The sequence below is a fragment of the Cantharellus anzutake genome (genome assembly GCF_015039405.1).
Source record: "Cantharellus anzutake strain C23 chromosome Unknown EI90scaffold_98, whole genome shotgun sequence".
NCBI lineage: Eukaryota > Fungi > Basidiomycota > Agaricomycetes > Cantharellales > Hydnaceae > Cantharellus > Cantharellus anzutake.
Genome location: NW_024067048.1, coordinates 259,033 through 280,677, shown reverse-complemented (window position 1 = coordinate 280,677; position 21,645 = coordinate 259,033). Strand labels below are relative to the sequence as shown.

The 21,645-nt window shown below is 49.3% G+C and overlaps 4 protein-coding genes across 4 annotated transcripts; 2 read left to right on the top strand and 2 right to left on the bottom strand.

The window, feature by feature from the left end:
- Positions 1–1,044: 1,044 nt before the first annotated feature.
- Positions 1,045–2,341, top strand: EI90DRAFT_2709147 (uncharacterized protein). Its single transcript, XM_039053496.1, has 4 exons — positions 1,045–1,185; positions 1,238–1,766; positions 1,832–1,897; positions 1,951–2,341. Exons 1-4 carry the CDS (start codon positions 1,163–1,165, stop codon positions 2,002–2,004), a joined length of 672 nt encoding a protein of 223 aa, XP_038909757.1. The 5' UTR covers positions 1,045–1,162; the 3' UTR covers positions 2,005–2,341.
- An 8,640-nt stretch (positions 2,342–10,981) lies between these two features.
- On the bottom strand, positions 10,982–12,107 carry EI90DRAFT_3083512 (uncharacterized protein). Its single transcript, XM_039062067.1, has 2 exons — positions 11,625–12,107; positions 10,982–11,568 (listed from the first exon to the last, which is right to left on the bottom strand). The coding sequence occupies exons 1-2, from the start codon at positions 11,946–11,948 to the stop codon at positions 11,023–11,025; spliced, it is 870 nt and encodes a 289-aa protein (XP_038909756.1). The 5' UTR covers positions 11,949–12,107; the 3' UTR covers positions 10,982–11,022.
- A 6,346-nt stretch (positions 12,108–18,453) lies between these two features.
- On the top strand, positions 18,454–19,872 carry EI90DRAFT_2706658 (uncharacterized protein). The gene has a single exon (XM_039053495.1). The coding sequence runs from the start codon at positions 18,645–18,647 to the stop codon at positions 19,725–19,727; it is 1,083 nt and encodes a 360-aa protein (XP_038909755.1). The 5' UTR covers positions 18,454–18,644; the 3' UTR covers positions 19,728–19,872.
- A 64-nt stretch (positions 19,873–19,936) lies between these two features.
- EI90DRAFT_2978840 (phosphoribosyltransferase-like protein) lies at positions 19,937–21,645 on the bottom strand. The gene is made up of 6 exons (XM_039055959.1): positions 21,391–21,645; positions 21,288–21,327; positions 20,903–21,224; positions 20,799–20,846; positions 20,588–20,682; positions 19,937–20,528 (listed from the first exon to the last, which is right to left on the bottom strand). The coding sequence occupies exons 1-6, from the start codon at positions 21,422–21,424 to the stop codon at positions 20,099–20,101; spliced, it is 969 nt and encodes a 322-aa protein (XP_038909754.1). The 5' UTR covers positions 21,425–21,645; the 3' UTR covers positions 19,937–20,098.

Below are 21,645 nucleotides of genomic sequence, written 5' to 3'. Positions count from 1 at the left end.
TCAGCATGCTTCTAAACCAAGAAATAACGTAGTCATAAGGCGGGGGCCCTCGTGGCGCAACTAATAGTGAAGCAAAATCGATCCGCAGACTCGGGCCATCAGGAAAACAACGCCTTCAACCTAGCAAAGAGTAGCCGCACAAGCCTGATTCGTAGTAATGGGCAATGGGGAGGAACCGAGTGAGGAAAATACAGAAAAGGCCAACCCTTCCTAGTCAGGTTGAAAGCTAGGTTCGAAGTAAGTAAGCCTTCATAGCCATGAACAGAGTCCCTCAAAGGGAATCGAAGGGTTAACACCAAGGAAGCCGGAACTCTGGTGAGAACAGTGTCCGAGATAACGCTAAGTAGCAAAGTTTGTTGTTTTCTCCTGTTTGGTTTTTCGGCTCTTTCCTGTCTTCTCATCACTTTCCTCTCGTGTGTTGCTATTTTTTGCGCTTACCCGCCACCATCCCCTGTCTCCACCTCAGTATATTTCGCCCGGATCGCTTGCAAATCCATAGGCTTCGGTTGTCGGGACCGTGGCTGGTCGCACACACTCCATCTGCACCAAACTCCGTCATACACCTCCAATCTTTATCACCGTTTTAAAAAAAAAAAAATCGTTCACTCATGACCGCCCTGTAAAATAGAAAAGGGAGCAAGGAAAGCATATGAGCCTGAGGATGGTGATAAAAGCGGGGGCACGGTACCAGAGCCTTCGGGAACTGCCGTTTTGCAGATAATCAGCACGATAGCGTTGTACTTTGAGCCCTCCCAAGACCAAGGCTATCACGAAGTTTCCCTTGCGTATCCCTACCTCTGCTGCGATGGTTATTCGCACTGGCCCCAGTGCGGTTGCGCTAAACGGTGACATCTACTATCATATTATAGAGCAGCTCGCCGCATCACCATTCAATTCTCTTCTGTCTGTTAGTCTTGTCAGCCGTGCCTTTTATAAGTTCACTACCGTTATCCGGTTTCGGGTCATTCAAATAGGTGGCTCCCAATGGGGCCCAGGGGGTGCGCCGGAGTTTGAACTCCACCTCCTCAAGCGATTAGAAGACAATCCATCACTCCTCTCATACGTCCGCAAAGTAATCATCGATCCTGCATACGTGATTGATGAGGACGGTGAGGAGGTGGAGAGGCGAATTCTAGAAAAGACCCTGCATCTGCTTCCCCGCATGATATATCTGACGGACCTTTGGTTCGTTGTGTTATCTTCTTGTCACTCCTTTTCCAATGCCAAAAACAATTAGCTTTCATATTGTACCTGACATTGAGCGCAACAACACACTTGAAGAAGGACAAATCCTCTCATCCCTTCGGAGACTTTCTATCGACAGTGTTCACACCGATGAATCGTGGCGTCATGGTATCCCATGGGATAGCCTTAAAGAATTACAGTTCACATACTTTTCTGATATCCTCCTTGACGTGGTTGATCAAATGTACTCCCTTCGTTCCATCAAGCTGACGGGTCAAGTTCCCCCTTGGCAAATCATGAGTGAAGACCATTTGGGAGTCAAACGCCGCATTGCTGAGTTCCTTCGCGAGGTCCCTTCTGCCCTGGAAGAGCTCGACCTTGAGGAACTTACTGGAGATATCCCTGTCTCTATCTTTGCCCGGTTTGGCCGCTCGCTCAAAAGGCTCAGGCTCTACAACCGCGGAAATGATGGGAAGGTGGGGTCGCGATCAGTTCTTTCCCCAGAGCAGCTCGATGAGATTTGTACGGGCTGTCCACACCTGGAAGAGCTCCTAATTGACATCAATCGCGATGGTGATTGGGTATGTACGAGGAACATTCATTCTTCGGTTGTTGAACGATTGAAATGGTCAAATTTAAAATTCAGCCACACGAGATCTTAGACAAGGTAGCTCAATTTCCTCGAATAAAAACGGTTACTCTATGCCTCGAGGTTGGGCCCAGTGCATACAAATGTGTCAAGCCTTACCTTAGCCATTACACCAGCATCCAGCTCTACAAATACATAGCCTCGCAACGGACATTCGGTCCTCTGGCTGAACTCCTCGTCACGGTGGATCCCCATGGCTACCGCGCTTATCCAGGTTTCTTCCCCTTCAAGCCAGGACAATACATGAGGACGTACAAAGTCGTGCCATGTCGGCGACTCAAGGATGCTCATGCAAGGGGACTACTTGATGTGCGCTCGTCAGGGATTGAGGGCTGTCACGATGATAAAGGCACCGAGGCCTTCTATGGACCTGTAGGTGGGAATACGGAAGATGACAACGTGATTGCGGCACTTCATGAAGATCGTTGCGAACGGCTTAGTGCAATGTGGCGTTCGAATCGTGTCATCTAGTGGTGAGGCTCCAATATGATGTAAAAATTCGAAATATTGGCTTTAACATACGTACGCCGTGACGACTCATGTTGTTGAGCTTGCTGGTATTCTTGTTACCAAGCTTGTGCTTCGCTTGCTAACAAGCAGAATTGTTTGGTTTTACATATTTCCTCAGTTCACGTGCAACAGAACTGAGGTGAGAAAGTCACTCCCCCTTCTCTTGTCAAAGTGTTGTTCGTTAGCTCCTGTAACATGCTAGGTAAATATAGTTAATGGTGTCCAACTTGTCCAACTTGTAGGACCCAGGATGCCTCAGGTTGTGATGTATAGGCCCTGAGTTAACGGGGTTGAATTCGGCTGACCTGAGCTGTATAGCTACACATCGTATAGTCAATTCAACAACCAACCCCGTTTCTTGTCTGGACGGGAATGACGGGAATGACCTCGCGGTCTACTGCCTACTGGCGTGGCGGCAGCCTTAAATATCTTCGTATCTGAAGAGGCGCATGATGAATGATTAAACCTGCAACAAACACGTTCTAGATCGATTACTGCGTCATGATTTTTGAAGCGTAGCAGCCGCATTGCTGATAAGCCCCCAAAGAGCAAACTTTACAACTCAACTTGTGAGGACCCGTAGAACTGATTTCGGGCCTTGCAATAGCCAGAAGTGAATCCAAACACGGAAATATACGCACCGGAGGACGGCGTCACGACAACGCACGGCACAAAGCCACCGGTTGTACCACACGAGCCGCCCGGATCAGGGAGAAGCAAGGGAGAAACCAGCCCATCCTTCAGCTCTCACAACAACTGGATGCGGTTCGGTGCCTCCTCACTTTCGATTCAAGTTACCGACGGACAGATAATGAGGGTGTACTACAGAGGCAAAGGAAAATAATCGGGGAAAGTGTATAAGACATGGAGATCGGTTTCAAAGGGTAGATAGGCCGAGTCACCATAAGCTTGCGCTTGCGGCGCGATTGCAAGCCACGCCAAGAGAATTTTTGATCCGGTGCCAAGAAAAACCAGAAAGGAATACAATTGTAGCCACACACACTCCCTGAGCTCCGCTCTGGACTGATCCGTATTTCTCAAGATACATCCTCGATCCTATAATTCGGCTCTGTATTGTTGACTCGCTGCAGCCAGCCGCCCGCCCTTTTCTATATATAATATATGTAGCGCAGGCATCAATCCACATGGCCGTCGAAGTTCGCTGTCGTCTGTGACCGGGAAGGAATGGACGAATGAAAAAATGCACTCGGTCTTCGCATTGTTCACCTCCGTCAGGCTAAAAAAAGTCATCATCACCAGTGAGTCTCCCAGAAAAGGATAACCTGCAGAACGGAGAATTAGTAACCCAACCTAACCCTATTCACCCACAAAAAATTGAACATTACCATCCCACGTATACGCCCTTACCTATTTACTCCAGAAAGGAGGCCTCCCACGGCTCCCCTGATCCATTACTACCCACTTCGCCCCATCATTCACTCCGCCCCCACCGACATCGCCCGAGCTTCAACCTCAGGAACTCACGACCTCTGCACCAATGCAAGAGACTTCCCCCCCATTCGATTCCGAAAAGTGCCATTTTCGATCCCTGCTCTGGCAAAATATAGATTCTACGTGTTCGGAGCGCCAACTGCCCACGTGGAACATACTGGTATGAAGGAGGGAATGTCCTTGAAAGTACCCGCACAAAAAGCAAACCTTGTCTTCATAATCATCTGAATGAATTGGAACTAGACTTCGGGATGATGGCGTGCGCAAAGGTAATGATAAGGGAAAACCAGACAACTACGGAGGGCGGCACAGAAATGCTTCAACGATATGACCGGGCACGAGGAAAGCGGCGCCCCCCAAGAATGCGAGGGTTGGGGGCAACAGGTGGGTGGAATGAGACCGGTGTCTCCGAAGCTAGCAGAGGCTGAAGCCAAGACACGGGGCCTGTCAGGAATGCGCCGAGCTTGCCGAGTCGAGTCCGACGCAGTCAAGCCCGCCACTCCAATCAGTCTCACACACTTCGGACTTTCAGCTCCCTTCATTCGTTCGAAAGGAATATGTATTGTTTTGTCGAGATAATAGCCTCGAATCGAAACTTGGAGCCAAAGAGTTGAGCTAGCTTCACTATTTCTCGACCCCACACCCCCCCTCATAATACACCAGGCAATGTGGGCCTGCCGATTGGGTCTTTTGGTTGCATCAACATTCATCACTCATCAAGCCTCGACGTCGTCACTTACGATGATATGCAGAAACATGGACCAGTATATCGGTGATGGGCGATGGGAAGGAAAATGTGCCAGATAAAGAAATGAGTATCCTTCATATGAGATTATAAGTTGCAACTGCGATCTGTTGTGGGTGTAGCGGCTGTAACTACTTATTCATAGTGTCCAATAAAAAAAAATTGAGGTTGGATTTGTCAGCGTTCTCCATGAGCACGTAGCAAAGAAACGCAATGACAGGATGAACCACGGGACTTGGGTGGCTCAACTGTGGACCATTTGTGCCTCGGAATGACGTCCAAGATTGGAAAGAGCGTTGCGAAGGTTTTTGAGTGAACTGGCCAATTGTGGGGTGGATGCTCCTGGGTTGATTTCAACCAGCTGGCGCCAGAGTTTCACGCTTTCTTCGATGAATGGGAGCGCCTCCGAGTGCTGTCCGAGTTGGGAAAGAGCAAAATACAGATTGTTGAGTGACCGGGCCAAATATGGGGTGTATGATCCTGGGTGAACAGCAACCAGCTGGCGGTAGAGGCTGACGCTTTCTTCGATAAATGGGAGCGCCTCCGGGTGCCGTCCGAGATTGGAAAGAGCATCATATAGATTGTTGAGTGACAGGGCCAAATCTGGGGTGTATGATCCTGGGTGAACAGCAACCAGCTGGCGCCAGAGGCTGACACTTTCTTCAATGAATGAGAGCGGATCCGAGTGCTGTCCGAGTTGGGAAAGAGCAAAATATAGATTGTTGAGTGACCCAGCCAAATCTGGGGTGTATGATCCCGGGTGAACAGAAACCAGCTGGCGGCAGAGGCTGACGCTTTCTTCAATGAATGGGAGCGCCTCCGAGTGCCGTCCGAGATTGGAAAGAGCATCATATAGATTGTTGAGTGACCGGGCCAAATCTGGGGTATATGATCCTGGGTGAACAGCAACCAGCTGGCGGTAGAGGCTGACGCTTTCTTCGATAAATGGGAGCGCCTCCGAGTGCCGTCCGAGATTGGAACGAGCATCATATAGATTGTTGAGTGACAGGGCCAAATATGGGGTGTATGATCCTGGGTGAACAGCAACCAGCTGGCGCCAGAGGCTGACACTTTCTTCAATGAATGAGAGCGGATCCGAGTGCTGTCCGAGTCGGGAAAGAGCAAAATATAGATTGTTGAGTGACCCAGCCAAATCTGGGGTGTATGATCCTGGGTAAACAGAAACCAGCTGGCGGTAGAGGCTGACGCTTTCTTCAATGAATGGGAGCGCCTCCGAGTGCCGTCCGAGTTTGGAAAGAGCATCATATAGATTGTTGAGTGACCCAGCCAAATCTGGGGTGTATGATCCTGGGTGAACAGAAACCAGCTGGCGGCAGAGGCTGATGCTTTCTTCAATGAATGGGAGCGCCTCCGAGTGCCGTCCGAGTTTGGAAAGAGCATCACATAGATTGTTGAGTGACCGTGCCAAATCTGGGGTGTATGATCCTGGGTGAACAGAAACCAGCTGGCGGTAGAGGCTGACACTTTCTTCAATGAATGGGAGCGCCTCCGAGTGCTGTCCGAGTTGGGAAAGAGCAAAATATAGATTGTCGAATGACCCAGCCAAATCTGCGGTGTATGATCCCGGGTGAACAGCAGCCAGCTGGTGGTAGAGGCTGACGCTTTCTTCAATGAATGAGAGCGCCTCCGAGTGCCGTCCGAGATTGGAAAGAGCATCATATAGATTGTTGAGTGACAAGGCCAAACTCGGGGTGTATGATCTTGGGTGAACAGAAACCAGCTGGCGCTGGAGGCTGACACTTTCTTCAATGAATGGGAGGGCCTCCGAGTGCCGTCCGAGATTGGAAAGAGCATTAAATAGATTGTTGAGTGACAGGGCCAAATCCGGGGTGTATGATTCTGGGTGAACAGAAACCAGCTGGCGCCGGAGGCTGACACTTTCTTCAATGAATGGGAGCGCCTCCGAGTGCCGTCCAAGATTGGAAAGAGCATTAAATAGATTGTTGAGTGACAGGGCCAAATCCGGGGTGTATGAGCCCGGGTGAACAGCAACTAGCTGGCGGCAGAGGTTGACACTTTCTTCAATGAATGGAAGTGCCTCTGAGTGCCGTCCAAGTTTGGAAAGGGCTGAATAAAGAGCCCCAAGTGATCTGGCTAAATCCAGGGAGGACCCCAAGTCCACCGAAAGAAGGTAACGGCAGAGTACAACGGAATCGTTCGCTGCCTCATATGCCTCCTGGAATCTTGCAAAAAAGTTCAAATTCGATGCAAGTTGGACAAGCACACTGGCCAGTGTGTGGACAGCACCTTTTGACCTGTGGCCAACAGCCAACTGAAAGATCTTAGATAGTCTCATTAGCAACATTGATAAACCACACCTTAGCCCACTCAGGGAGTAACGAGATACTAATGTAGCCCTCCATTCTCACGCAGGCCTCCACCCAGCGAGTTGCTTGCTGACTGAGAAACACGCCAACTAACTCATCGAGCTCCTGTGATGGTTCCTGGACTCCACTGAGGTGATGGACAATATAGCGACATGCATAATGAGAGTGCTCAGATGACTCCGAGGGAATGAGTGGCAGCTCATCTTTTTCAGACAAGTTTTCAATCATTCCTAAGCCCTTTACAAAGCGAAGATCCTGGTTCAGGATCTCAGTGCATCGCAGGGCAACTCTGGCATTCTCCGACCCTACATCTACTAGGATGCAACGAGGGCTGATTGATGGGGGATCAATCCGATCGACGATAAAGTCGCGGAAAGATTGGTGTAAGATGCGAACCGGAAGGTGAGAATCCTCAACTCCTGAGAGTAGAGGAGCAAGTTCAGCCAATGAATATCGAACAGAAAACTTGAGGAAAGGTGACAAAATTGCATCCCAGGCTGTGATGGACAGAGGCTGCTGTGCGACAAAAATTGCACCCATCACGATTGGATAGTCATGGGCAAAATCTTCATCTTCCCAATCGCACTTCTTCAGAATGCTTGTATATAAGCGGTCCATCATTCCCTCGGCAGGGACCTTTGATCGTTCGGCACCAGTGTTGAGCAAGCCCTCTAACGTCCTCATGGGATCCTTGTTGGCTGTCTTCATGTAGCGAAAGATCGTGCTGATCCAAACAAACAAGCCACTTGCGCGTTCCAGGATTTCCCGAACTGTTTTATCCTCATCCTGAAGATTACGCCGTAAATCAGGATGCCAATCCTTCAGCTTTTGCAGCTCGAAACGTATATATGTAGCACAGTCCTGCACATTTGTGTCATCCGAAAGGTCAATAGCGAGACGACCAATAGGGAATTGGGGTGAGAGGGAGCGTTTAACAAGATCAGTATGTCTTGATGTGATAAAGAATTTTATGGAAGATGGTAGCCTGGGCACTTCCTTCCGAAGGATATCGGCAAAGGGCACGAACACTTCTTTGTCACACTCATCTAAAGCATCGATGATAACCACCATGGGACGGTCGGGAGGTGGAGGTTTATGAAGGAGAGGCAAGGCCACAAAATTTTCGAATTGCTTTGCAAGTAGGGCCGTTGAGAGGGAAGGGTCGTTTCGAAGAGCAGAGACGATGAAAGTGCGGTAAACCGGGTCATGGTCTGCCAGAGTTCGAGCTATGCTGCTGAACAGAAAATCAGGCCGCGACCGTTCTCCCGCTTTAAAGAAGAAGTGCAGTAACAGTGCAACGTCCCCTTCACTAGCACATCGTTCTGCTATCGTGAGTGCAATCGAAGTCTTTCCGGCACCAGCCACAGCAGTCAATAGCATTAGCCGGTTCTCACACTCTCCAGTGTTGCGGCACCATGACATGATACGCTCTGTGAGATCAATCCTAGTTCCTTCTAGGCACGCCTGAGTGAAATCATCCTGGGCGATATGAGGGTACCGGAGACTATCAAGGATTTTGTCATCCTGTAGACGACGTTCTATGGCCGCTAATTTTGCACCACCTATTAGATTCGCCTTAAGCTGCATCGACCGGAAATGAGGATGGTTATGGAACGTATACATAAGGAAAGCTACCTGAAACGACGCCAATGCTTTGTCAAAGTCTTTCTTTAGGCCATCAATTTTTCCTGGGTCTCTGAGGTAGGACACTACGTTTAGGACAGCCGGTCGTTTCTCTACTTTTTTCAGTCTTCGTTCGATTTCGGACTTAATCTTCTGTAGCGCCCTGAGACTTCATGTGAGTAACGATCCCAAGACCACCAAAAACAAAAACAACTTACCTATCAAGCTCTGTGACACTCTCCACCCACGGTTTTGCCTCTTCCGCTGACGCATCATAAGATTTCATGGCTGAAACCACCTCGGCTACGGTGTCGACCACGTATTTCCCAAAATCCGTCCATTCCTTCTTGTTGTCCTTGAACTTCTACATGGTGCAAACTAGAGTGAACTTTCGTTCATGGCCAGGCAAAAAATTTGCCAACCTTAACCTCGTCGAGGATGGAGAGTGCACCACCAGTCGCCATCTTTAGAGGGGACACCAATCAGCCGTAGCATTGACGACCTTGAGAATTGGGACCGCGATGTCAACCCCCTCCACGAGGAGATCATCGATCTTTTGCCTGAGAGCTTGAGCATTTTGCCGCACCGACATGGTCGATAGCGGACAAGGTGATGGAGGAGAGGAAGCTTTGGGCATGCAACGCACGTGTGAGCCCCTATACACTCAGAGCCACGAGGCCTTCCGTCTGATTATGGAAGGATGAGGAAGAGCATAGCATATCTAATCCAAAATCAGCGGCGAATTCTATGAAATCCGCGCGGTGACATGACTCGGAGTGGGACGGACGATGACATCAAGTCCTGGCTTATTTATTGCGAGAGAAGAGCTGCAACAGGACGAGTATTGACCTGGACGCTTCTGGGACATCATGACAGCTCGCGGATCGCTTCACACCGGGGCCGGCGGTAAGCGTAGGTGTGGCACGCACCCCACGCAGAGGCTGGAATCCTGCCGGCGTCTCGTCACGGTCTTATCTGGCACGGAGGGGCAATCAGATTCTATACACGGTTTCTGGATACAAGGAAGTGACCGTCGGCTGTGCGTCAAAACCTATCGGAGAGGGAGAGCTTATGATTTTCCAGCTATCATTATGTAAAAACTGTTCTCTGCAACCTTTTCGCGCCTCGCCGACAGCGGCCTGAAACTCTACAAGGTCCATGACCCCACTGCGCATCACTCTCAAGCGTCTTGCGGGTATGTAACAACCAGACTCGTACCCAATCGTTTTCGCTCCGTGGACGCGCGCGTCTGTGTAACAACCCTAATTGCTCAATTCACTTCTTTGTGTCCTCGTCCTTCAGCATTCCCCGATCACTGTCCTCCGCAGAATTGTTAATCTCCAAGATTCGTGCCCGTGTGTCTCCATCGCCTTGCAATCTCGAATTTCCTCCATTCTGCACGCTCAGTTTCCCTTTCCTTCTAGCCTTCCGGCTAACCTGTAAGGTTTGGGGCTGCCCTCTGTTTCCGATTTCAATTCTTGTTTGGCGTTAGCAGACCTTCTCCGTGATTTAAATCATCATATTCCCATTTTCCGTAAAATGTTCCTCATCTCTTTAGCAGACTGGCAATCCATTTTACCTTGTGTTTCGCCTTTTGAGTCCTGTGGGCTGTCATCTAATTTTCTTCGCTACCAGCGTTCAACTCCCCTTTTCTGTTGTTCTTGCTCATGACAGCCTCCGTTCTTTGGGCCTCCAGATTCAGAATCTCGATCAATCCGACATCTTTTCCGGCCTCGTGTCTTGTCCTACTTGCAACTCGGGCATGTGCTTCTCCCCACTCAACCATTTTTCATTGTATCGAGGTACAACACACGCTTTCCTGAATGCCTAGGGTGGAGCCACTTACCAGTTGAAGGTAGCCACGCCCCCTCTTTTTCACTCACCTTGCCAGATCCTTTCCACAGTTTTATAACCATTGGGTGGTGGTCTCCTGGCTTCGATCATCGTCCCCTTTGGATTTTGTCTCTCTGGACCTATTTCCTGTGCACTCCCTCGCGCTATCCGGCAACGGCTTGTCCCCGTGGATTTTCTGCATGTCAAGGCTCACTCCAGCGGTTCCGATGATTCATCCATCTAGAACTGGAGGGCAGACTCCGCAGCCTCCCTGGGTCACTCTCGGTCCTCTTTGGTGCCTTTGGCTCCGATCCCCGCCTTCTTCATGGGCACATTCTCCCTTTGGTGTCCACTGGTTAGTTTCATTGAGAACAGTGTGTTGTCTTTTCTGTCTTCGTGGCATGCCGAGAACCCAGCAAAGCACTTATTCTGGAACTCGACCCAGCGAATGCCTTGTTTGATGACTATGCCATGTCCAACATTTCCGTATGAGCGCGTATTCGGCGTGTGCGTTATATGTCCGCACCTCCCTAATGTCTGCACTATGGAATAAGTTTTCCTCATTTGGAAATTTTTATTTTCTGTGCTCAACCGAAATCTCGAGGAAAATGGACATGAACGTGAGAGAAACAATTCCCGGAAAGCCGAGCGATACGAGGATGAGTTTAAAATATCGATCAAACAGTCACTGCGGCTGTACCATATTTGATTACTAGGATTCCGGTGCGATCAAGGTCGAAATCGCTATCAAGTTTCTTCGCTGCCTTCCTCCCCGCAATTGCATTCCCGATCATACACTCCAGCGCCGCGTTCAACGTAGAAAGGTCGATCTGGTATGCTGGGTCCAAGAGCGTCGAAACGTACTCCACGACCTCAGCAAGGTCTTGCATCTCCAGTTCGCCAAGGTCCTTCCCGTGCCAAGCCAAGAGCGGAGATGAGTCGACCACTGGAATTGCTATTCCAGGCACTCCATTCATGATGTGGAACCACATCTTGCACTGATCGGGCCTTCGACCTTGGGACCAAAGGCCTCTGAAAGGTGATATTCCAGCGATGCACACGAGCGCGCGAGACGTTGAAGGGGTCTTGGGAGGTTGAAATGTGGGCGACGGATTTACAAAAGAGATGAGGCGTCCGAATATGGATTTGAAAAAGCCGACGAGTTGAAAGGCTAGGATCTGATCAGCAGCGATGATGGGCTCGCGGAGTTGAACGAAGGAAATCTGGCGAGAAGAAACGTGAGATGTGTTCTCTCCGAAGGGAGTGCAGTGAATTATACCTCATTTATTCGTGACACCAAAGGTTGACGATGAGTGGAATACACGTAAGGGCAAAACCAACCCGGACCCGTGGAAACAATGCCCTCAGCCAGGGTCAACTTGCGGAAAGATGGCATACGAACAGGCTCCAGCGTCGCATGTTTTTCGAACAACTTGTGACGCACGCTGAGTTGGAACTTATGGACTGCCGTCGTCTCGAGTCCCCAGAAACCATCAGTGCTGGGGCTGGTAACATGCCATTCAATGGATGCATTCTGACGGGCTTTTCCATGTGCCTCGCTGGCGTGAGCCTCGAGTGCATCTAAACCAAGATGCACAATCATGTGTTCTCCGTGAGTTGCCAGGAAGCCAGCTGGATTTACATGTGCAATGCCCCCGATTACCCCATCGACTGGGAGCACATCTGAGATACCAGCGGCAAGACCAAGCAATAGGACGTCTCGCCCTCTAACATTCAACGGTTCGATAGGATTATTGTCCCCTTTCCATCCCAAAAAAATATTGTCAGGCGGCGAAGGACGGCGAGCACAGGACTTAGCACACCCCAATGGGAGAAATTCATCGGAAGTTGTACGGTAGCCACCGTCCCTCGGATTGTGGCAGTTACGGCTTTGACGGGAAGCATGTTGCCTCCAAGGCGTTTGAGGACGTTCGATTTCTGCTCCGACATCCTGGGGGAGTGTAAAGGGAGGGATGATTGACGCCTATGGTTGCCACCCGATTAAGTACCAGGAAATCAGTATATTTCACAGCCTCACACGATAGGGACCCTGACGTGGTACACATGTCGTCCAGGGGAGATCAGTTCCCGTGGGAGCCAACAAACAAGCGCCCAACACGCTAGATCTTCATAAGATCATGATCGAATGGCGCTTTTGCGTATTTGTGAATACTTGCGCCCTCATGGTCAGTTTAAGCCGGGCAAAGAGGTGGACAATAAGATATGTGCGCACGTCCCTTACCCAGCATGCTTCTAAACGAAGAATCATAAGGCGGGGCTCTCGTGGCGACACCAATAGTATATTGAGACAGAAGCAAAATCGATCCGCAGGCCCAAGTCATCAAGAAAACAAAGCCTGATTCGTAATGGGAAGGGACAATACATAAATAATCAAAAAAGGCCAACCATTCCTGGTTAAGTTGAAAGCTAGGTTCGAAACAATCCTTTATAGCCGTGAACGGAGTCCCTCAATGGAAATCGAAGGCTTACATAACCCATGATAACCCGTATCTGATAACGCTAGCAGGTTTGTCTCCTGTTTGGCTCTTTTATCACTTCTTCTTGTGTGTTGCTATTGTCTGTGTTACCCGCCTGTCTCCACCTCAGTATATTTTACCCGGATTACTTAGAGGCTTCGGCGGTTATTGGGGCCGTCGCTGGTCGCACACAACACTTCTGCACCAAACTCCGTCATACACCTCCAATCCTTATCTCCGTTTTTTTGAACCGTTCACTCATGATCGATCGCCTTGTAAAATAGAAAAGGGGAGCAAGGAAGGCAACACGAGCCTGAGGATTGTGATAAACGCCGCGACAGACCACCAGAACCTTCGGGAACTGCCGTTTCGCAGATAAAGACTGGACGCCACGATTGATAGCGTTGTACTTTCAGCCTCCCAAGCTCAAAGTCCAGACCCAAGGCTATCGCCAAGCTTCCACTACCTCTGCTGCGATGCACAACTCGGTTAAGCGCACTGGCCCCAGTGCGGTTGCGCTAAACGGAGACATCTACTGTCACATTATAGAGCAGCTCGCCGCATCGCCATTCAATTCTCTTCTGTCTGTTAGTCTTGTCAGCCGTGACTTTTATAGGTTCACTACCGTTATCCGGTTTCGGGTCATTCAAATATGTGGCTGCCAATGGGGCAGGGGAGCGCCGGAGTTTGAACTCCACCTCCTCAAGCGATTAGAAGACAACCCATCACTCCTCTCATACGTCCGAAAAGTAATCATTGATCCTTCCTACGTGATTGGGGAGGACGCTGAGGAGGTGGAGAGGCGAATTCTAGAAAAGACCCTGGATCTGCTTCCCCGCATGATATATCTGACGGACCTTCGGTTCGTTGTGTTATCTTCTTGTCATTCCTTTTCTAATGCCAAAACAATTAGCTGTCATATTGTACCTGGCATGGTGCGCAAACGCACACTTGGGGAAGGACAAATCCTCTCCTCCCTTCGGAGACTTTCTGTCAACAGTATTCACATCGAGGAATCGTGGCGTCATGGTATCCCATGGAATAGCCTCATAGAATTACAGTTCGCATACTTTTCTGACATCCTCCTTGACGTGGTTGATCAAATGCACTCCCTTCGTTCCATCAAGCTGATGGGTCGAGCTCCCCCTTTGAGTAAAGACCATTTGGGAGTCAAACGCCGCATTGCTGAATTCCTTCGCGAGGTTCCTTCTGCCCTGGAGGAGCTCGACCTTGAGGAACTTACTGGAGATATCCCTGTCTCTATCTTTGCCCGGTTTGGCCGCTCGCTCAAAAGGCTCAGGCTCTACAACCGCGGAAATGTGTGGTCGCGATCAGTTCTTTCCCCAGAGCAGCTCGATGAAATTTGTGCGGGCTGTCCACACCTGGAAGAGCTCCTAATTGACATCAATCGCGATGGAGATTGGGTATGTGCGAGAAACATTCATTCTCCGGTTGTGAACGATTGAAATGGTCAAATTTAAATTCAGCCACACGAGATCTTAGACAAGGTGGCTCAATTTCCTCGAATAAAAACGGTTACTCTATGCCTCGAGGTTGGGCCCAGTGCATACAAATGTGTCAAGCCTTACCTTAGCCATTACACCAGCATCCAGCTCTACAAATACATAGCCTCGCAACGGACATGCGGTCCTCTGGCTGAACTCCTCGTCACGGTGGATCCCCATGGCTACCGCGCTTGTCCAGGTTTCAAGTCAGGACAATACATGAGGACGTACAAAGTCGTGCCATGTCGGCGACTCAAGGATGCTCATGCAAGGGGTCTACTTGATGTGCGCTCGTCAGGGATTAAGGGCTATCAGGATGATGAAGGCACCGAGGCCTTCTATGGACCTGTAGGTGGGAATACGGAAGATGACAACGTGATTGCGGCACTTCATGAAGAACATTGCAAATGGCTTAGCAGAATACAGCTTTCGAATCGCGTCATCTAGTGGTGAGGCTCCAATATGATATGAAGTTCGAAATCTTGGCTTTAACATATGCTGTGACGACTCATGTTGTTGAGCTTGCGGCATTAAACGTCTATTCTTGGTATTCTTGTGCTTCACCTGCTTATAAGCAGAATTGTTTGGTTTTAGATCTTTCCTCAGTTTGCGTACAACAGAACTGAGGAGAGAAAGCCGCTCCCCCTTCTCTTGTCGAAGTGTTCTTTGTTGGAACCTGTAGCCTGGCGTAACATGCTAGGTAAATATAATTATAGTGCATAATGGTGTCCAACTTGTCCAACTTCCAGGAGCCAGGATACCTCGGGTTGTGATGTATAGGCCCTACGCGCCGACCTTGTTAATGGTTTCACTGGCGTACCGTCTCTGTCCGTCTTTTTAGGCATTTATAACCGAATTAATGGGGTTCGGCGCCGCTCTTTAGTTTGACCTGAACTATGTACACATCGTGTAGTTGGCTGAATGTTGTTGTGATTGGAACTACTGCATGTCCCCACCGTTCCTAACACTCGACTATTCACCATCAAAACATTAGTCAATTCCACAACCACCCCCCTCTGTATTGTTTCTTGTACGGGAATGACGGGAATGACCTCGCGGTCTACTTTAGTAGAGGCTGGGATCCTGCCTACAGGCGCGGCGGCAGCCTTAAATATCTTCGTATCTGCACGATGAATGTTTGAACCTGCAACAAACACGTTCTAAATTACTGTACACCTGATGTAGATGGGTACAATATCATCCGCCACCGCTCAACGACAACGTAACCTTGCACGACACCCACCCTGCTCCTTCAACCCCTTCTAGTTCCCCATCAGGACTGTTTAATCAAACGTCCGCTGCCGCTTACTCATACGCTGAAGTATAAACCCTAGCTAATCCATAACTTTACACATGTTATCCACCGTACTTCACGGACTGGCTCCAATTCACCCTCCCCCCCTCCAGTTTCTCATTAGGATTGTTCACTTACACGCTAAGTAACAAACCTCGCTAACCTGACTTTCCCTTCGATCAGTCTCAGTCATCTATTCCTTTCTGGTTTTTCTTGGCACCGGATCAAAAATTCTCTTGGCATGGCTTGAGGACTAGCGATTGCACCGCAAGCCTATGGTGACTCAGCCTATCTATCCTTTGAAACCGATCTCCATGTCTTATACGTTGTTTTCCTTTGCCTTCGTAGTACACCCTCTCATTATCTGTCTGTTGGTGACTTGAATCAAAAATGAGGAGGCACCGAACCGCATCCGGTTGTTGTGAGAGCGGAAGGATGGGATGATTTCTTCCGTGCTTCGGTTGGCTCGTGTGGTACAACCGGTGGGCTTCGTGCCGTGCGTTGTCGTGACGTCTTCCTGTCAATTTGGATTTCTTTCGCGTGTGCATATATTTTCGTGTTGGATTCACTCTGACTATATATTGCAAGGCCCGCAATCAGTTAATTCTCGCAAGATGAGTTGTAAGGTTTACTTTTTGGATTTATAAGCAATGCGGCTGCGTTGTACAATCTCGTGGCCCTGAGCTCCGCTCCTGCCCGCTGCAATGAGTCAGAGTGAGTCCCTTTCTCACAGTGCTGCGGGAGGGCATAGTCAAATAGCACCAACTTAGGCATAAGCGACGCGATGTCAGTAGCCCACAATGCCGCAGTACGACTATGCTTGCTGACTACAAGAACGATTATTAGTCATTTGCTACGTTCTTGCAGGGTCACTGCGCTCTACGCTACATCTCCATGAAATATGGCCCAAATCCGTTCCCCACAGGACCGCTACCCCACTTCCAAAGTGCACGGGAAGCGTACAGAGAAGGGTTTCTAATTAACTATGATGCACAGGATACCTGGCTCCCAGACCAAGCTGAGGCATCCCTTGCGCGATTTAGAGCTCTGGAACATGCATTGGCTGAAACAGCGACAAGACGCCGTGACGCGTTTGTGAGATATCAAATCGGACGCGTCTTCAACTGGGCCAGGGAAGTTCGCCATGGCTTGGTGCAGGATGTTCTTGGGTTGGGGGAACAACTCCGTCCCCAAGATATCACTGGAGAAAATCCGATGGATGCCATACAGAGGATACCGGGCCTTTTAGAGGCGCTTTGGATTGTGGCGATGGGGATATTATTATCGACGTTTTATTTTCAGGAAGCTCAGCAATCCCGCCCTGAGGAGAAAGCAGTACACCATGGATCGTCACTGGCGGGGTTAAGAGGGTTCCAAGAATGGGTGGTTGGTGTATTACACCGAAAAATGAGATGGAAAGTATTGATCTCGGGGGGTTGGAATGGAATCCGATAGCGGCTCAAGACGAGCAAGTAGCTTAGAGTGCGCGCGCAGTACCATCAACCTCGAGCCATTCACGGCTCGGCAATAGAGACATCAGCGAAGGTTCCACAAGTCAGCATTCATGCAGAACACCACGACACCGTCCTGGAGAAGGAGTGGAGAAGGAGCAAAGGATTCTTTGTCCAGCACGATGCGTGGGAACTAAAAGAGACGCCGGATTACGTAAGCTTCCACCAACATCTCAAACCCACCATCGTTTCGCGTTCCTCAAGCTCTCGAACTTAAGTCTCCGTTTCTTTCTTTTCCCTTTTCTCCCATCTGTTGAAGCTGTCGTTGTGCGCTATGGCGCCTTTTGAGCCTTCATCAATCGAGGCATCAACATCCACGTTAGATGCTGATCGAGCTAAGCACTTCTCCTTCAAAAATATCTCCATCGAAGACGTTCTGGAAGACCTTTCGAGGCGCGTCTAGCTTTTTTTATCTCTCCTAGTACTTATCTTACGCTCAATCTGCCTCCCGTACCAATTTCAGTCGGTTTATCCTCAATCTTCCAGAAGAGGAGCTCGTGTCAGTTGAGCGGATATGCTTTCAGGTCGAGCAGGCGTGAATATCTTTGCTTCACCATAGTCACAATCCCAATTTCTCACTGATCCATATCTACAGCCATTGGTACTACGAGGATTACATCCGCGATGAAGAGCCTAGCCTCCCTTCTCTCCCCCTCAAGACTTTCTCTGGGATGCTCTTTCAATCATGTCCCTTGCTAGTTCATTGGAGTCCTGCTCATGACCAAGCCTTTCAGGATTTCATGGCATATAAGACTACGGTCCCTGTGTGTGGTGCCATCATGATAGATCCGTCATGGACGAAGGTAAGATGGGTGCCGAGAGATCAACTTCCCCCATGTTTATTCAATCTCCTTTACCAGTGTGTATTGGTGAAAGGGTGGAAGTCCAGCGCGGCTTGGAGCTTTCCTCGGGGAAAGATCAATCTTGATGAACCTGAACACGAGTGTGCTGCTCGTGAAGTAATGGAAGAAACTGGTTACGATATCTCGGACAAGGTCAACCTTGATGCTGTCATTCGGGTAACCGTAAAAGACCAGCGCACATCCTTGTTTGTGATTCCCAATGTCTCCGAGGACACAGTGTTTGAGACCAAAACTCGAAAGGAGATCAGTGTATGTGTCCCTGAGTTTCGGCCATGGTATCCCTTCTTAACTGGTAGCCGCAGAAAATTCAATGGTTCAATCTATCTGATTTACCTGCATGGAAAAAGAATACAAAGAGTCCAACATCCTTCAAATTCTATGCAATCTCCTCTTTCGTTGGGTGAGTCACTCTGATTCGTCTGTACTCACTCGGCTGGTTACTGATACGAGATTTTACAGACCTCTTAAGTCAGTTATCAAGCGATTAAGAGCTGCCGAGGCGGCAAAACATCCACCATCCCAAGCACTTAGTGACCAGTCCTATTACGTAGCCCCTACTTACCACCGGTTGAATGACCCCGCAATCGTTTCTGCTACACTTCACAATCCTGAAAGTGGTCACCTGTCCCGTCTCTTTGGTTCATTGAATATGACCGCTCCTGCTAATTCTCCGTCTCCGGTCACCGCATCATCTACACAAGGCGCCCTTCCAACACCTCAGACGACCCCATCCATGGTACATGCTGCCAGAAAATATTTAAAACCCGCTTCGTCAAGGCCGCTGTTTGAAGAACATGTCAAAGGCTCGTTTTCCTCACCTACGCCGCCAAATTCGGAGATTGATGATAACCCAAATGAGTGTTCACGTCCGCCAAGTGCCAAACCAAAGCTCAAATTCGATTTCATCTCCCCGTTTGATGCATTTGGCTCCACAAAGGATGCGAATGAATTGCCTGCTCAACCCGCCGCGCCCCCTACTCCGGGTACTGTAGGAACAAAGCCACTAATGTCTCCGACTTTGACCTCGACAGCCTCCACATCACAACATTCACCCTCGGCCCTTCGCTCTAATGACTCCTCGACGCTTGAGCACTTTGCTCCGCCTTCGGTGGAGGCGAGACGAATTTCAAATGCCAGGAAAGCATTGGCATCTTTGGTGACCAACTCAGTGTCCAGCGGGGCAAAATCGACTACGAATGCGTCTCCTGACCCTCATTCAAATCGCCAGGCACAGCGTATTGCGTTATTACAGTCTCTCAGCACACAGTTATTGCCAAAGTCGTCCTCTCCGCATCCTTCTGCTTCCAGCCAACCTCGCATCGAGGATTCGCCATTCGTCGTCAATCCTGCTCGAGCTCCCACCATTTCACCCTCTCAGCTATTTACCCCACGAGCGCCGCAATTGCACCCATCTCCACTACACATGGGCGCTACCCTGCCTCGCCACATTACCAGCTTCCCAATCTATCCGATTCTGGCGCAGCCTCGAGAACCAGCCATTCCGTTGCAGCCAAGCCTTGACCCCGTACCCAACAACTATAGAATGATTAGTGGAACTAAACCTTTGATGCCTTTCCCTATCCCTGGTATCCCACCACCGAATTCACACGGCAACGTCGCACCAAGGAATGATATATTGAATTTGTTGAATGGACCACAAGTGAGGTCTACCCCGTTCAAGCTTTCCCCCTTCACAATACCACCCTTTACTTACCTCCAGCAGAGCATGTAGAGCATGTACATACGATGTTCCAAGAGTAACAGGGCCCAGAACTGGCTTCGTTTATCGAGCCTGAGCCAAGCCATGATACGCAGAATCATTCATTTGACAGGATGACTCTGAGTTGCGATAAACCCGACTAATCCCAGGGACTTCGAGTGCCTCAGACAATGACTGAAATGACTGAAGAGCGCTGTTCAACGGGAGAGCAAGAAGCTTTTGGAGCCAGTATATTTGAAAGCCATTGGAAATTCAAAATTTAAGAATACGTTGTTCAATGGTCTTGGTATAGAACAATGTCCGATACTTGTCTCGTCATGATCACCAATCCAGGCCAGTGATTATACATGTACTATGTAATGGAAAAAAGCAAGCGAAATGATCTAGTAGGGGACTTCATGAAACAGTCTGGAGACGCTCTCGCCGTAGTGGCTACGTCGAATGACCTCACCCAAGACCGAAGCGATGTCGATGACTTCAATTTTGTTGCAAGCGCGTTGGTTATCACATTGTGGTATGGTGTTTGTCACCACCAGTTTTTCGAGACCTTTTGTTGCCTCAATCTTCTTGAGTGCGTCACCGGACAGGATTCCATGTGTTACAATAGCGATGACTCGTGAAGCTTTACCCTCGACGAGATAGTGTGCCGCGAGGCATATGGTACCACATGTATCCGCCATATCATCGACAAGGATCGCAATCTTTCCCTCGCATTGTCCGACGAGCACCATACGCGAGACTTCGTTAGCCTTCTTCCGCTCCTTATGAAATATGGCGAAATCTACCCCGAGCCGATCGGCGATTGAAGTGGCTCTAGCAGAAGCACGCATGGGCTTAACCAATAACGGCAACCCAGTAAGGCATATACGCACCGTTTTGCACCTCCAGCATCTGGAGAGACAATGACTACATCTTTGATATTGAAGTTTTGTCGGATATAGTGGAGAACGGAGGGTTCGGCGTATAACTATGCCAACAATGAGAGATATGATGTTCAAACACCGATTGCTTACACTATCAATCACGATCGTCAGCTCTACGGCAGGAAGGGGAATTGGGAGGAAATGACACAGACTTGTCGACAGGGACATCAAAAAAGCCCTGAATCTGCGATGCATGCAAGTCCATAGTCTAAACCAGAACATGGTCAAAGCGCACTGAAAAGCCACAAGCATTGCATAGCATACAATGACGTGGTCGCAACCGCTGTTCTGCAGCATATTTGCAACAAGCTTTGCCGTTATTGGAGCACGACTTTTGTCCTTTTTGTCTTGACGAGCATAGGGAAAGAGTGGAATAACGGCAGTGATCCTTTTAGCACTCGAAATCTTGCAAGCATGAATCATGATGCACAGCTCCATGAGGGAAACGTTCACAGAGAGTCCAGGCGGTCCACAACCAGTGTTAACGATGTATACGTCAGCCTCGCGAACAGACTCTCCGAGACGGACTGAGGTTTCTCCGGCCCCATTGCGAGTGACCAGTGCTTTCGACAGCGGTAGACCAATTCTGGCGATTGTAATGGGGTCAATCATCAGGCGGGAAAAGCCACAGAAGTGAAGCTCCGCGCACCTGTGAGCGATAAGCTCTGCAATCTCAGGATGGCTGGTGCCTTGAACAATTTTTTTTTCAAGATGAGACCCAAGCGCTTATCAACGGTCTGGAGCTAACCAACCAGAAAACACTTTGATGCTACTGCCCCCTAGCATAGTGGCAGGCAAGAAACGAGTTGTGGTTTGTGGATGGCGATCACGAACAGAGGTCCATGCGTTTAAGTATGTATTATATGAGGGTCTGTGAGAGACCTTGAATCGGCGAAGGCCGATAGACGAGCTTAGAGATCGTGAACTTAACTCAAGAGATCACTAGACCCAAAAGACTCGATTTACACTAAAGAGGGAGGTGTAAATTACAAGATCGCTCTCCTACT